The sequence below is a fragment of the Microtus ochrogaster genome, chromosome 5 (genome assembly GCF_000317375.1).
Source record: "Microtus ochrogaster isolate Prairie Vole_2 chromosome 5, MicOch1.0, whole genome shotgun sequence".
In the NCBI taxonomy this organism is placed as follows: domain Eukaryota; kingdom Metazoa; phylum Chordata; class Mammalia; order Rodentia; family Cricetidae; genus Microtus; species Microtus ochrogaster.
In genome coordinates, this window is record NC_022012.1 from 37,928,920 (window position 1) to 37,944,315 (window position 15,396).

Consider the following 15,396-nt stretch of genomic DNA (forward strand, 5'->3'; position numbering starts at 1 on the left):
ACACATACACATACATACACACATACACACACATACACACATACATACACACACATACATACACACACATACACACACATACACACACACACACATACATACACACATACACATACATACACACATACACATACACACACATACACACACATACACATACACATACATACACACACACATACGCACACATACACATACATACACACATACACACACATACATACATACACACATACACACACACGCATACACACACACATACACACACACATACACACACACACACACACACACACCTTAAAAGAAGGTGGTTTTTTCCATCCCTTGCCTCCTATTCTTTGTTGAACTCATCCATACTCAGATTTTCATCTGATCTCTCTACCAAACTCCACCAAACTTCCAGTCAAGGTCGTCAATCTTTTAAATCAATTCTGGAATCCATCTCATTTAATCTTCTTGGCTCTTTCCCTCTTCCTTGGCACCCAACACACTCCAGTCTGATGGTTCCAACCACCTCGGAAGCCACTTATGTTGGAAAACCCCAGAGCTCAGGCCTCACACTTCTCTGTCTACAGTTGCCAGTCTCTTTTCATTTCTCCCCAGTGAATTCACAAACCTTGTTCTGCTCTGGCTCTCTTTGGATCCATTCTCCATTCAGAAATCAGAGCCTTGTTGCTCTGCCCAAAACCTTCCAGGACTCCCTTCTCAGTGTACGGAGACCAACAGAAGGTGGGCCTGAGCATCAGCAAGACCGAGTGGAGTCCCCACAGTTTGCGCCAAAAAGAGGAGCACAGGGGCTGGAGAGATGGCTCAGTGGTTAAGAGCATTGTCTGCTCTTCCAGAGATCCTGAGTTCAATTCCCAGCAACCACATGGTGGTTCACAACCATCTGTAATAAGATCTGGTGCCCTCCTCTGGTGTGTGGGCATACATGGAGGCAGAATGTTGTATACATAATAAATAAATAAATAAATAAATAAATAAATAAATAAATAAATCTTTAAAAAAAAAAAGAGGAGCACATTATTGGGTTCGAACACCAGCTAGAATATTCCTTATTTACTTAAAGATAATATCATAGGGAGCCAAGGTCTGACTATAAAGTCCCATCTATGACTCTAATGGTTTTACCTTTTATAGTTTTCTGGGGGTCTTAGTTAGGGTTACTATTGCTGTGATGAAACACCATGACCTAAAGCAACTTGGGAAGGAAAGGGTTTCTTTGGCTTATATTTCCACGTCATTGTCATCACAGAAGGAAGCCAGGACCGGAGCTCAAACAGGGCAGGATCCTGGAGGCAGCAACTGATGCAGAGGCAATGGAGGACTTCTGCTTACTGCTTTGCTCATCATGGATTGGTCAACCTACTTTCAATAGAACCCAGGACCACTAGACCAGAATGGCACGACCCACAGAGGCTTGGACACTCCCCCATGAATGCCTGATTAAGAAAATGCCTTCAGCCAGACCTCATAAAGGCATTTTCTCAGTTGAGGTTCCCTCCTTTCAGATAACTCTAGTTTGTATCAAGTTGAGAAAATTAGCCAGCACACCAAGAGAATATGCAGACAGAGACTGCACTTTCATTTCCCAGCCACCCAGACTTGAATAATCACATGGGAACTTTATTAATTACAACATTGTTTGGCCAATGGTTCAGGCATATTCCTAGTTAGCTCTTATATCTTAAATTAACACATTTCTACTAATCTATGTATCACCACGAGGCTATGACTTATGGGTAATGTCCTGGAATCTTTCTCCTTTGGCAGCTAAATGGTCTCTCTCTCTCTCTGTCTCTCTCTGTCTCTCTCTCTCTCTCTCTCTCTCTCTCTCTCTCTCTCTCTCTCTCTGTTTAGATTTCGCACCTGGCTTTACTCTGCTAAGCCATTGGCCAAAACAGCTTTATTCTTCAACTAATAAAAGCAACACATATACAGAAGAACATCCCACGTCAAAACTATGTAGGAAAAATCAGACAACTCAGGAAATCACGACGATTATGACCCAAGATAGCTACAGGCATGGCAAGCTGTATCCACACACCACTCCAGCCACACCCACCTAGTTTTCCTGCAAAATTAGCATATGGTTCCCACCACAGGACCGCTGCTTTTACCGCCCCTTCCCCTCACTTCTTGTGCTTACAGATTACTTGTCTGTTACCTTCTCATCGGGTCATCTCAGATCACAGCCTACGCAGGCCCTGTCACCCCCAGCTGTCTAACTGGCTTCCACCACTCTAGCGCCACCTCACACACTGTAGTTTGTACTTTTTGTTATTGTCTTTCTGTTCCTCCTAAAATGTGAGCCCAGTAAAGAGAGATTGCACCTGCTTTATTTGCCTATCTCCAGTATCTAGAACAGAGCCTTATATATTCCACACCTACCTAACTAATGAAGTAGTGGGGGTGTGGGTTGATAAAAAAAAAAGTATCCCCCTCTAGTTACATCTAAATTTTCAGGGAAATGTAAGAGGAGGAGGAACTTGAGAGTGGTGACCCGCTGTGATAATAGTGTGGAAAATGGGAGGAGGAGCTAAGGGCACCTGGAGGAATTAATGATCCAGGCAAAGCTGAAGTCTTGGATGTACCTTGGCACCACCCTACTTGGTGGGGTAGTTTTCTCCATCAGTGTGGGAGAAAGGGTGGTAATAAAAATTAAGAGGGAAAAATTTAAGATGTGCTTCAGTCTTCTTCTCCTGGAGAGGAAGCCCAACAATGGTAGCATTTCGTTTTCATGTTGTTTTTATATTTGTCTGTTTATGTGTTTGTAAGCGCATGCCCATGTAGAGGTCAGAGGACAAACTCCTTCCACCCATGAATTCTGGGGACCAAACTGGGGTGGAAGGGCTTTTATCCACTAGCCATTCTCACAGCCAGTCTCTGCTTTCTCTTCAGAGTTCAGAGAATTCTTCCCTGACTTAATTACCTACTCCACCATGAGTCCTACACAAGCCAAAGGAGCAGGGTGCCTTTAAGAGGAACTCTGGAGGGTCATGCCTTTAATCCCAGCACTCAGGAGGCAGAGGCAGGTGGATCTCAGTGAGTTCGAGGCCAACCTGGTCTACAGAGTGAGTTCCAGGACAGCCAGGCTGTTACATAGATAAACAGTGTCTCGAAAAACAAAAACAAAAGCAAGCAAACAAACAAACAAGAGTGATTCTCATTGGCTAGGAGTGTTAACCAACTAAACAATAAGTAAATAACTTTTAGAAGTCAGGTTTGCTTAAAATTAAAATACAAATTGCCTCTCTTCTTTTTAATTCTAATGCTAATAGTTTAGATAAAATAGCTCCCCTTTCTTGGGGTGAGTCACCTAAATGAACCACCATACTGTGTTGGTAGAAATGCAATTGGCCCTTGGCATTTACCACCTCGTGACACTGGACCCTCTAGGCTTCAGCTACATTGTGAAATAGATGGCTATAGTAGTGGTTCTCATTTTACAGGACCATTAAAAAGATTAAATGGGAAAACCAATACATGCAACGTACTTATCACAGTGTCTAATAAGGTACTTAATAAGTAGCCCATAGGATGAGTAGTTTGAACAGTAACGTAGTAATAGTATGTTGAACAGACATAATCTTATCTGCTTGATTGATGCGGCTCTATAAATACTGCTATATAGTTGGCTTAAATGAATTCATTTTAATTAATTTAATTAATTAATTTAACTTTTATTTAATTTAATACGTTAATAAAATAACTTATTTTATTAAGTAGACAGAAAGAGAAGAGACTGTGGAATAGATCATTCCCAGCCGGGTAAGAAAGTATGCAGTAACATTAAGCCTTCCCTAAAATCTGAAAACTGGTATGCTGCCTTTCCCCGTGACGTGACCCTCCAGCTGCCCGGACCTCTTACATTCCAGTCCACTTCTTTCCTTGAGCCACAGGCTCCAAACAGGCGTGCTTTTGCTCCACGTGGGTCTATGTATATATTGGTTGCCTGGGAGACTCACGCCGGGCGGGGCTATATTGACGCCACAATAGAAACAAGCCAATAGCCGTGACGTATGTCAGTGACGCGACGCGGGGTGGGGCTTTCCTGGCCCGGGCGCAATGAGGCGGCTGCCCGCTGGGTGGCGCCGATTTCCCGGGGAGGTCCTTTCTGGGCCCCCGGCGGAGGTGGGGGAGAGGCGGGCAGGCACCGAGCGAGGCCAGGGAGCCCTCTGCGTCAGCCACTGCTCGCTGCTCCGCGCCAGTACCAGCCAGGACTCATCCGCAGCTCCATGCTTGTGCCCGGTTCGACTCGTCCATCCTCCGAGAAGAGGCAGGTACGTGCCACCTGTCGCAGATTCAAGAAGGGGAAAGCCGGGGTCAGTGCCAGCTTGGAGGCTCGGAAAGTAGCGTGTCAACCGCAGCCTGGGCAAGCTGGACGTGAGAAGTGTAGGGCGAGGGCCAGCTGTGCGGGGGAACTCCAGCTGTGGGTGCCAGTGTGTGAGAGGGGCTGCCAGCTGCCAGCTCAGGGTGCCAGGAAGAGCCATCTGTGTGCTGATCAATCTGTTCTAAGGAAACACTGTTACCGCGGGTACCGGTCCCCGTGCCCTGTGTGGTGTGTGACCTGAGAATGACGCCTGGACCCTGACACCCTCTCTCCCCACGTGCGCGTGCAGCTACCTCCCTCCCTGTTGTCAAACCTCCTGGGGTTGTGGTCAGTTTTCCGAAGCGGGGGAAGGGGGTTTGGGGAAAGCCAGCAGTTAAGCGGAAGGGAAATTTTTCCACCAATCCCAAATCAGGAAGAGGCAACTTTAAAATTCTCACCAATCCCAAAGCAAAGGCAGCCATGCAGTGTTCCCTGGCAAGCAACTAGCCAAGCGGAGTCCTGGCCAACCCCTTCCAGCTCTGATGAGGAGGGAGAACTCCCAGCTCTTGACCCCAGTGCTTTTGAGAATGAGGCCTGATTGAAGATCCCGGTAGGGACTGCTTATCTCTCCAAACGTAGGAATAAGCACACATACACAGGCACATACATAATCCACAAAACCAGAGGCTTGAAGAACTGGTAGATGGGCTAGGGTGGGGGTGTCCCCTACTCTTTGATGCTGTAGATGCATGCCACTCTGGAATGAGGACTGGAATGAGGGCGTCCTCTGAAGTGCATCATCGGGACCTAGTCTGAGTCAGTACCCTGTGCTGAGACAGGGTGGAGGCACCAGCCCCGGGGCCTTCCAGTCTTCGGGGAGAGCCATCAAGAAACAGAAGAATCGTCTTGGGAGCAGACAGGTGCACCAAAACCAGAGACGCCCTCCTCTAGTAACCCTGCCCAGCCTGCCTTTGCTGCCCTGGAACCCTGAGCCCTCCAACAGGTAGACTGGAACGGCTTCTCTGAGGCTGGGCATTTTCCTGGCAGCCCAGGGAGGCCACACTTGCTATTTTTTTCTGAGCAAAGGGGAAAGGAGCCCAAGCAGGCTTGGCCTTTCGCCTTGGGAAGGTGGCAAGATTTGTCTGCCCTTTCCATTTTGGGGACATGGACCGGTTCAGGAAACCACAGGGCTGGTCTCTGGCATCAGTGCAGTTCCCTGAGGGGTGGCCTGAGGCCTTTTTCTTCTAGGAAGCGTCACCGTCTAGGAAAGGTTGCCTGCTGCAGCTAACAGTAGTAATTAGATAAGAAGTGGAAATAGTCTGTAAGATTGTAGTTTATCAAGCTCTTGCTATGGTCAAGGAAGCTTAAAACTATTGTTTCAATCTCATCACTGTGAGGGATACCATAATTGCTATTATTGTTATTATTCATGGATTTTTTGCTTGTTTGTTCATTTGGGGTTTGGGTTTTCTTTTTTAAGACAGGGTTTTTCTGGGTAGCCCTAGCTGTTTTGTAGACCAGGCTGGCCTTAAACTCAGAGATCCTCCTGCCTCTGCCTTCCATGGGGATTAAAGGGGTGTGTGTGTGTGTGTGTGTGTGTGTGTGTGTGTGTGTGTATGTCATCACCCCTGGCTCTGTTATTCATGTTGTACAAATTACATAGCTAAAATTCAGAAAGCTGAAGTACCCTTGCAAACTACCTTAGATCCCATAAGGAGAAGAAGGGGAATGCGGGTCTAGACGTATTTTAGATTTTAAAAGTAGTGGACGGACACCTGAGTGCTGGTCCCCAGCCTCTCTCTGCCCATGTGCCCCGAAGCTAGGTCCTCCCCATCTCAGAATCCCCGCAGCTGGACTGACACTCAGTCTGTGACTGACAGCTCTAGAGAATCCACCTTCTCCATGTTTAGGACTCCAATTCAGTCCCAGCCCTTGGCTCTGCCCCCCCCCCGCCCCCTCGATTCTTCCTGGTTTACTTCCAAATATCCCCTCCCAGCTTTCCAGCTAGTTCTCCTCGGCGATCACCCGGCGAGGGAAGGTGGGCCTGTCACTGCCCCTTTAATTCTCCTGGGGCTTGGAATGCAAGTGAGTTGCCATCTCTTCGAGGTCAGATAAGATACTATATATATCTAGCTAGCGTAACCTGAGCTCCGGATTACCCAGCCCCAGTTAGACTCCAGCTTCTGGACTCTACACTGCGGTCCCTTCCCTGCTGGGAAAGAAGCCCCCAGCTCCCGTCCAGTACCCCTGGATACAGGTCAGTAGCTCTCTCTTTGGTCTCTGAGCCTCAAGGGCAGCTGAGTGACCCAAGTGAGCCCTGAGTGGGTTTGGAGGAGCATGATAGACGCCACCCACTGGCCTGGTGAGCGCTGTAACCAAGCCCAAATGCTCCTTTAAGATAAGGGAGCAGAGGACAGCTGAAGCCCTCAGGGGAGAGAGATGGAGTTCTCTCAAGAGAAGGGGGTCACCCACTGGGAAAGGTACCTGGGCAGAGGGGATGGGAAAGAGAATTGAAAGCTATCTCTGCTTCCAGGAAGCCTGTTTCTTTGCTTTTTCTTGGACTTACAGAGATATTCACCCTTCCTAACCCCAAATCAAAAACACACCCCATAGCAATGCCCCTGTGCCTACCCATTTCTCCACATGTCAGGATGGTTGTTGTAATCTCTTCGGTCTCTGATCTCTTTATCCTACATCCTCATCTCCCGTCCCCTCCCCAAGTCTTAAGGTACCTTCCCAAACCGAGAATAATAGAGACTGACACAAATTTTTGTACGATCCCCCAAAGGCGGAAGCATCCTGTGATAAGTGGGTGGGCGCCCGAGAACCAGCCTCTAATAGAGACAGGGGTGCTAGCAACAGATCAGAGGTCAGGCTGGAGCCAAGGGGCCTGGGAGGAACAGATGGTATAACACGTGAATGCATGCCTGTCCTCTTGTCGTTTTCCCCACATCTGCAGAGTGGACACTTGTGGCCCCAGAGAGTAGCAAGGGATCCAAGCAGCCAGGAAGACAGGTCACCGACTGTGACAGGGTCCCCTCGCCTAACTTACCCCTCAGGTCAGCACATTCTGATGCAATTAGCAAGCAGCTTTGGGAAGCTCTGAGGTCACCATGGTGGAGGTTCCCAAGCACCTAGTGAGACCAACTGGGACTCCCCACTGACCTGCCCTGAACATCTGGGTAGGAGGAAAGGAACTTAGTACTGCTTTGGGTGTGCCCGTGATGTTTGTCTTGCGGGGAGCAGGAGGCCGCTGTCAGGCAGTAGCAAAGCCACAGACATGGCTATGCCTTTACCTCGGGAAGGTGAGCACATGCGGACAGAAAGGGGCACGGAGTCTGTGGAGATGTGGGGCATCACCCATCCCCTGCCTCCAGGGCCAGGAGTGTCTGGGATTCTTGAGAGTTAAGCCACTCCCCTAGTTGGGCAGGTTAGGGAGCCCTTCACGTGAGCTACAGGAAATGACAGGGACTGATGACAGTGACCTGATGCCAGGAGGTTGGCTGCCTCAAGGGACCGGGGTTCATTTCAACCCCTGACTCACCTAGTGTGGGTACCCAGGGAGTGGGCTAAGCAGAAGCCAGGGGTAGAAGGTTCAGGGGTATGTCCACCACCAGGTTGGGGCCCAGGAGTCTGTGCTGGGGTAGATGCCAGTATCAGGGGACAGTACTGAGCTTGGCACAGCCAGTGAAATGGAGGCCTCTCTCACCATCTTGCTGCCGATCGGCATTGTGCTGTGGCTCAGGTTGCACCAGGCTTCATTTTCATTCCCCTGCAGTGGAAAATCCAGGGGCTGCTCCTGCAGGAAGGAGTGTTTCCTAGAGAAACGGACATCTGCATCCTGAAGGGGGTCCTCTCTCGATTCTACAGGCCCACCCTCCCAATCCGGGGACAGGGGATAGTTTCAGAGTGACAGTAGAGGGCAGAGCACAGGTCCAGTCCAGCTCTGGTAATACAGCAGCTCACTGGGAGATGAAAGAAGTATTTCCATATCTGCAAGTAGACATATTGTTAGCGTCTACTGCTTAAAGCAGCCAGGAGGACTGAGTTAATCCAGCATAGCCCAAGTCAGTGCAGTTTTAAATGTTAAAACCTTCTGAAATATGAGCGATAAAAACGTCATTTGAAAGTCCCATTAGGTAGGGGTGGTGGCTCATACTTATAATCCCAGCACTTGGAACGTGAGATAAGATGCAAAGTTTGAGGTCAGCCTAGTCTACAAAGTAAGACCTGTCCCAAAAATTCACTATTTAAATCTTTTGTCCGTTTAGAATTATGGATTTCCTTTTCATTTTAATTTAATATAGACAAAATAACCTTTTCAATTATGTTTGTAAGCCTGAGTGGTTATATATCCGAAAAAGTTCAAGCTTGCATCCACACTGAGACTTTAGGATTCGACATCTGAGCACACCACCAAGAAGGCTAGGGAGAGCCCTGAGCATATGGTATGAGGCTGTCCGGCAGATAAAATCAGAAGCTGCATACAAGATCCCCAGTGAGCTTAGTGCCTGGTCTATAGGTGTGTGGGACCAGCTGGCTGGAAGCCACAGCTGGATGGCTCCCGTGTCCCCCACAGGAAACTGAATGCGTCTATGCACAACAAGGCCAGCACGCCAGTTTCTGGGGAAATTTTTGCAAAATGATGGGGCAACCTCAGAAGGGAAGCAACACTTCCATAAAGATGGCATGAAGAAGGAGCATGAGTTGGGACTACTCGCCTTGTCCAAGGTGGCAGGCACCTGGGGAGGCACAGTCAGGAGCCACATGCCTGAACTTGCCAGTTGTGGATAAACAATGAAAGGAGCCAGGCAGCAGGGGCCCCACACTGGACAGGGAGGAGTATGGGGGATCCCAGCCAATAGGCTGGCCTCCCACTGCCCCATGAAAGAGCCATTCAGTCCCAGCCGTTCCTGTGGCAACAGGGAGACTCGAAGCCATGTGAGTGCTGCCCTTCCTGTCCCTGTCTTGCGCAGCAAGGCCACAGCCAGATCCCCAACAGAAGCTCCCGCCCATGGTGCATTCTGTAGCCTCCAGGGACTGCAGAACCAGGTAATGCCAAGAGATACCAACTTAAATTGTCTCTCACCTAGAAGGTCCTGGGACTTTTCTCCATTAAGAGCAGGGGGGTTTTAGGGGGGTGGAATGTGCAAGAAAACCCTCTCCTAGCCCTGGAGACTGGCATCAGAGCTGAGTCGCAGTTTCCCAGAGGCTGTGATGGAGTAACTGGTGGAACTGGGGGGAGGGGAGAAGAGAGGCTTGGCAGTTGCCTGCCAGATTGGAGCAGGCAAGAGAGCTGGGATTGGGGAGCCCTCCCCAGGGTTCTGTGGACTAGAAGATGTGTCCAAGCCTTAACAGTGCCAACACTGTCTGTCCCTGTTGCTGTATCTTATTTGGCCTGGGCGCTTGTGCGTCATTCTCGGGGCTAAGAGAGGTCACAGGCTTGGGGCACTGCCCGCAGAATACCAATCCCTAGGAGCTTCAGTCTGGGAGAAGGGAGGGAGAGCCATGGGGAGGAGCCATGAGCTCATACTCTGGGGGTGGGGGGGGGCAATCTGATTGGCTGCTGTACGTCCCAGAGTCCAGAGCCTGAGACCTGGAGTCTCTTTGACTTTGCATTATTGATGGAGCTCTCCAAAGTGAAATAGAGCAGGACAGATCCCCTGCCCCCATCCCTAAGCCTTTGCCTGCCACCCCCCACCCCACCATGGTTTCCCTCTATCCCTGCTTCAGATCCTCTTCAGTTACTATTTCCCTGAGCAAAGTGGAAGTTGCATGGGAGGAGGGAACATAATGGATAAGGATGTGTGCATGTGGGGTGTTGGGGTCCCCTGAGCCAGGCAAGGAAAGGACAGACCGTAGAGATAGACAGGCTCTCTGATGCCAGCCAGGACTCAAAATTGCTGGAGGTCTCTGTCCTGTGGCCACCAGCTCACCTTGCACCTCTACCTCTATCACAAGCCTTGATGAGTAGCTTGAGTTCCTGTAGCCTTCTGCCAAGCTCTCTGCATTTGGGGCTCGGCACAAACTGCTCGCTGCTCTAGTAAGAGGGGCTGTTGGCCTAAGCAAGCTGTGGGCCTGCTTGAGCCCGTGTCTGCTGAATGGCCAGATGTCTGCCCACTGCCCACTTAACTCACTGGGGATGGCAGGGGGGGAGCCTGGCGCCCGAGCTGAGGTTAAGCCAGCCAAGCCAGGAGATGGCCAGCCCTCCCATTATTATAGACTACATACAAAGGGAGGAGCCGGGCTGCCAGGCTGGGGCCACGGAGGAGATAATAACCATTGTTAGATGCTTTCACGTGTTATTATCTCACTGGTTCCTTACAACAACGAGATAGGATTCCTGATGATTATTATGCTCATTTACACGTGAGGAAATTGGGGCTCAAAGAGGTTAAATAACTAGGGTAATTTTGCTCAGCTAGCCTGTCACGGGGGAGTCAAAACTAACCCCAGGGCCAGTGAGATGGCTCAGCAAGTCAAAAAGCACTTGCCACCAAACCTGACGACCCACATTCAAACCCTAAAACCTGCATGGTGGAAAGATAGAACTGACTCCCACAAGTTGCCCTCTGACTTTCATGTGTGTCACACACACACACACACACACACACACACACACACACACACACACACGAGGAGTGGGGGGAGGGGGAGTTAAACCACATGTTACTTTGAGAGTCCTGGATAGGCCTCCACCTGAGCTCCTGACTCAAAAGTGCCCAAAGAAAGGAGCCTAATGCTCCTTGCTCCTTGCTCCAAAGCACCTTCTTTACTGCTGCCCCATGGTGGAGGGATTCTGGGCATCTCTGGACCAATTTAACTCTGATGAGGGGAAAGAGTGCTGGGCCACAACCTGGGCTCCGTCCTGACTCTAGCTAGCATGTGAATTTGGGCAAACAAGCACCACTGTTCCTATCTGTACGACAGAGAGGTTAAAAATGCATGACCTTCAGAGCTGTCCAACCTCCACATTCAGTGATTAATCTGCAAAAACCTTCAATCTGGGACTCTCCTCTGCAGTACAGGATCTCTACTCTAGGGGGCGCCTCTTGCACAAGTCAAGTAACTCTGGGAGTAGTTTGGCACCTGCTTTGATCAGGAAACCTCCTAGACCATAGGTTCTCAATCTCCACTTAGACTAGGCCAAACACAGGGAAGAAAATAGATAGGTTCTATGTCGCCAGTGTTCCCCTCGCTGTGTGACCAAGCAGCAGGTGCCTGTGTCCAAGGAAGATCACTGAGGTAGGTCGGGTCCAGCCCCTCTGCCTGACACTCCCTCACCACTTCCTCTAAGGCACGTGCTCTCCTGAGACCTCTTTTTCCTCATGAGGAAGCTGACCCTGTGGTCACCAGCACATTTCCAGGGGGCAGTCTGTACCTGAAGGAGTATTGCTTGCCAAAGGCAGGGAAGCAGCTATAACTCAAAATGCTCCTTATCCTCAGTCCAGGCAATGAAGGTGGCGGGACTCCTCCAATCCCCACCAGCTCTGAAGTTCCTGCCAAGACTTAGCAGAAGCCCAGGGTGGGATCTGCCTAGAGATTGTGTGTGACGTAGAGGGGGCTGGGAAACTGCATGTTTGGGTCTTAGAAGGATCAAGGGGGACCGCAACAGACCGATACTGATTTTTCTTGTGTGTTCATGGGTACACACAAGCCGTGTACATACCTGTTTGCATATGTGTTTCTCTGAAGCTAGCCAGCCTGTTGTGGGCAGGCCCTGAGTAGCGCCTGTTAGGTCTTAAGGTCGTGGCCCGCGTGGCATAAAGAGCAAGTACGGGGTAAGCCTGGCACCTTGCAGGACACTTTGACAACTGCTTTCCTTGTCTTTCAGCCCATGAGGCTCCCAGTACCCACTGAGTGCCACCCTGAAGGATGTCCCAGCTCTCCTCCACCCTGAAGCGCTATACAGAGTCGTCCCGCTACACAGATGCCCCTTATGCCAAATCGGGCTATAGCACCTACACCCCCTCTTCCTATGGGGCCAACCTGGCCACCTCCTTCCTGGAGAAGGAAAAACTTGGTTTCAAGCCGGTCTCCCCAACCAGCTTCCTCCCTCGGCCCCGAACCTATGGCCCCTCCTCCATCCTGGACTATGACAGGGGCCGCCCCCTGCTGAGACCTGACTTCATTGGGGGTAGTAAGCGCGCTGAGAGCCAGACCCGGGGCAATGAAAGGCCTTCAGGCAGCGGACTCAACGGAGGCAGTGGATTCATGTATGGAGTGACCAGCAACTCCCTCAGCTACTTGCCCATGAGTGCCCGAGACCAGGGGGTGACCCTGAGCCAGAAGAAATCGAACAGCCACTCAGACCTGGCCCGGGATTTCTCCAGCCTCCGGACCTCAGATAGCTACCGGACTTCAGATGGCTACCGGACCTCAGATGGCTACCGGATAGACCCGGGGAACCTGGGCCGCAGCCCCATGCTGGCCCGCACCCGTAAGGAGCTCTGTGCCCTGCAGGGCCTCTACCAAGCAGCCAGCCGCAATGAGTACCTAACAGACTACCTGGAGAACTATGGTCGCAAGGGCAGTGCACCACAGGTGCTCACGCAAGCCCCTCCCTCCCGAGTCCCTGAAGTCCTCAGTCCCACCTACCGACCAAGTGGCCGCTACACACTGTGGGAGAAGGGCAAGGGCCAGGTCTCTGGGCCCAGCCGCTCCAATTCCCCAGGGCAAGACGCCATGGTGAGTTTACTCTTGGGGATCCCGTGACGGGCTGGGGAGACAGACAGTCTTATAAAGGGCCAGGCTAGGAACAGATCTCCCAACCTGACCCATGGTTGATGGCAGCACTAGTGAAGACAAGTAAGAGAGAGAGAGGTCATCCCAGCATGGCTGGTGGCCCCATGGCTCAGAGCTGACGGGAAGGGCCGACCCAGGTTCCAAAGCCTTTCACACTTGGGAATTGGTCCAAAGATGCTCTAGAATGTTCCGACACCCCTATCTGCATTGTTTTTCACCCTGTACTTTCCCATCCAAAATGTCAGGGTCCCATGTAGGCCCTGGTCCATCCAGGGATGGATGCCAGAGTGGAGGTGACCACAGTGCTCTCTTTGTGAAGAGAGCCATCCTCCCACCCCATCCCTACTCCTCCCATGAAATATCAAGAGTAGGAGAACTCTTCCCCTGACGCTGGCAGCTCAGATCCAGGGTATCTGGATAGTAGGATTTGTGTCTTTGGAGAAAATAGTGCAGAGTCTTTTGTCTGGGGATGATCTAATACCGCAATACTCCAGCCCTGAGTGGGCTGGAATGAAGGAAGAGGTTCTGCTGGAGACTGACCAAGGGCTGGCATGATCTCTCTCACATCTAATCCCTGAACACACCTCCCCTGGGGCAGTGACTACGTTCGGCCTCTCCTGTAGTTATTGGTGTGTCCATTAGGTGGCGAGCTCTTGGAGATTTCAAATGATCCTATCTCTACCCCCCTCCCGGGTGCCTCCGGCAACTCAAAGCTCAGCTGACCTGCTGATTGCATGGATGGATGGATGCGTGACTAGATTGGAGGGAGGAGGGGCTGGGGGAGAGGAGGGGTGTGTGGGTGGGTGGATTAATGAGCAGAAGAACACATAAGTAGGCAAGCGTGTGGACAAGAGGGTCGGATGCCGTGTTCTCCGTTTCCTTGTGTACCCCTCCTCATAGAACGTAAGTTAGTTCTTGGTAAATGAGAGCCGTGCCACTAGAAGAAATGGTGCTTTAGAGGGTTTGTTCAGACACTCAGGGGGAGCATTCAGGACCTGGGGCCATAGTTGGGTCATAAGCTATAAAGTGTGTCATGACGAAAGGTCTTGGGACAACTTTGGTAATACTTAAAGTGTTACAGCCTGGCTGGGCCATCTGGGAAGTGTCATGGTAGATCTAAAGCTGCGTCTCCCAGAACATTCAGACCCTAACAGTTAGGGTTGGCTACAGGCACGGGATGGGGCAGGGTGCACTGGGACATGCTGTGTTGTTCACGGGGGAGTGAGGATGAGGGGCAATGCTCCCATGGGTGGAGGGAGCCTCTGCTGGCTCTTCCTTTGCGGAGGAAAAAGGAACTCTTCTTGTATATGTGTGCTTTGCTTCTCCATGGGGTCTGCAGGTAGCTGCGTTGGGATCACTTAGTGGTTCACCAGGCCTCTGGAGCACACGCTCCAGATATTCTGATAGTGCCGTCGAATCTGCCCTGTTACAAGCATGCTAAGGCTGAAGCTTTCCTGGCCAAAGACTGAACTGCAGACTCCCATCATCTGCCTCACAAGAGTGTGCTCTGTCCTTACTGGGAGTGAGATCCCCACAGCCTGGGTACAACTCTTCTGAAGTCTGCTGCCCCCTTTCCCACCACTGCTCCCGGAGATACCTGGCCCTACCTCGCTCCAGAGCCAGAGACTTGTTTTCAGAAAGGACCTAATAGAAGGAACACATATCCTGAGCAAGGTTGATCCCCACCCTCGCCGTCCTTCCCACCCAGAAGCAAGGCACAACACTGTTAGGTGGTCAAGGATGCCCTAAGGTTGAGCCCCACTCAATCCCACCAGCCAGGAGAGACCTCCACGGTCTCACTGGCCTACAGACCTTCACTTAACCTCCGCCTCTTGTGCTCTCTTCCGGGGGCTGATTGTATCCTGAAGCAGTGAGAGCAGATGCCTTGAAATCTGCACCCCCTCCTAAGCTTTCCAGTAATCTCTGTTCTCCAAAGATGGCTTCTTTCTAAAACAAAGCATCTTCACGGTGCTCTGCTTCCTAGCTCAGTACTCTGCACCTAGTACCCAGCTTTCCCGGGCAGTTCCCTTCACGTGAGGCTGTCTGCACTTCTGTAAAATGAAAGCTCCCACAGGTCCCATTGCACAAATTACTGGGCCAGAGGAGCACTACTGACACACAGTAGGTGCTCAGACACACAGGAGGCGCTCAGATACGCAGTAGCCACTCACACAGTAGGTGCTCAGACATGCAGTAAGTGCTCACAGTAGGTGCTCAGACACGCAGTAGGGGCTCAGACACACAGTAGGGGCTCAGACATGCAGTAGGCGCTCAGACACGCAGTAGGTGCTCACACAGTAGGCGCTCACACACAGTAGGCACTCAGACACGCAGTAGGT

The 15,396-nt window shown here is 50.9% G+C and overlaps 1 protein-coding gene across 2 annotated transcripts in view; it reads left to right on the forward strand.

The window, feature by feature from the left end:
• Positions 1 to 3,778: 3,778 nt before the first annotated feature.
• Positions 3,779 to 15,396, forward strand: part of Usp2 (ubiquitin specific peptidase 2) — a 31,781-nt gene continuing 20,163 nt past the window's right edge. Inside the window, exons 1-2 of one of the 2 annotated variants that reach the window (XM_005347158.2) lie at positions 3,779 to 4,283; positions 12,147 to 13,000. In XM_005347158.2, the coding sequence (XP_005347215.1) occupies positions 12,188 to 13,000 (813 nt within the window). In that variant the 5' untranslated portion in view covers positions 3,779 to 4,283; positions 12,147 to 12,187. Of the gene's footprint in view, positions 4,284 to 9,275; positions 9,365 to 12,146; positions 13,001 to 15,396 lie in introns of those variants that run through there. The other variant, XM_013346304.2, reaches the window with a different exon arrangement.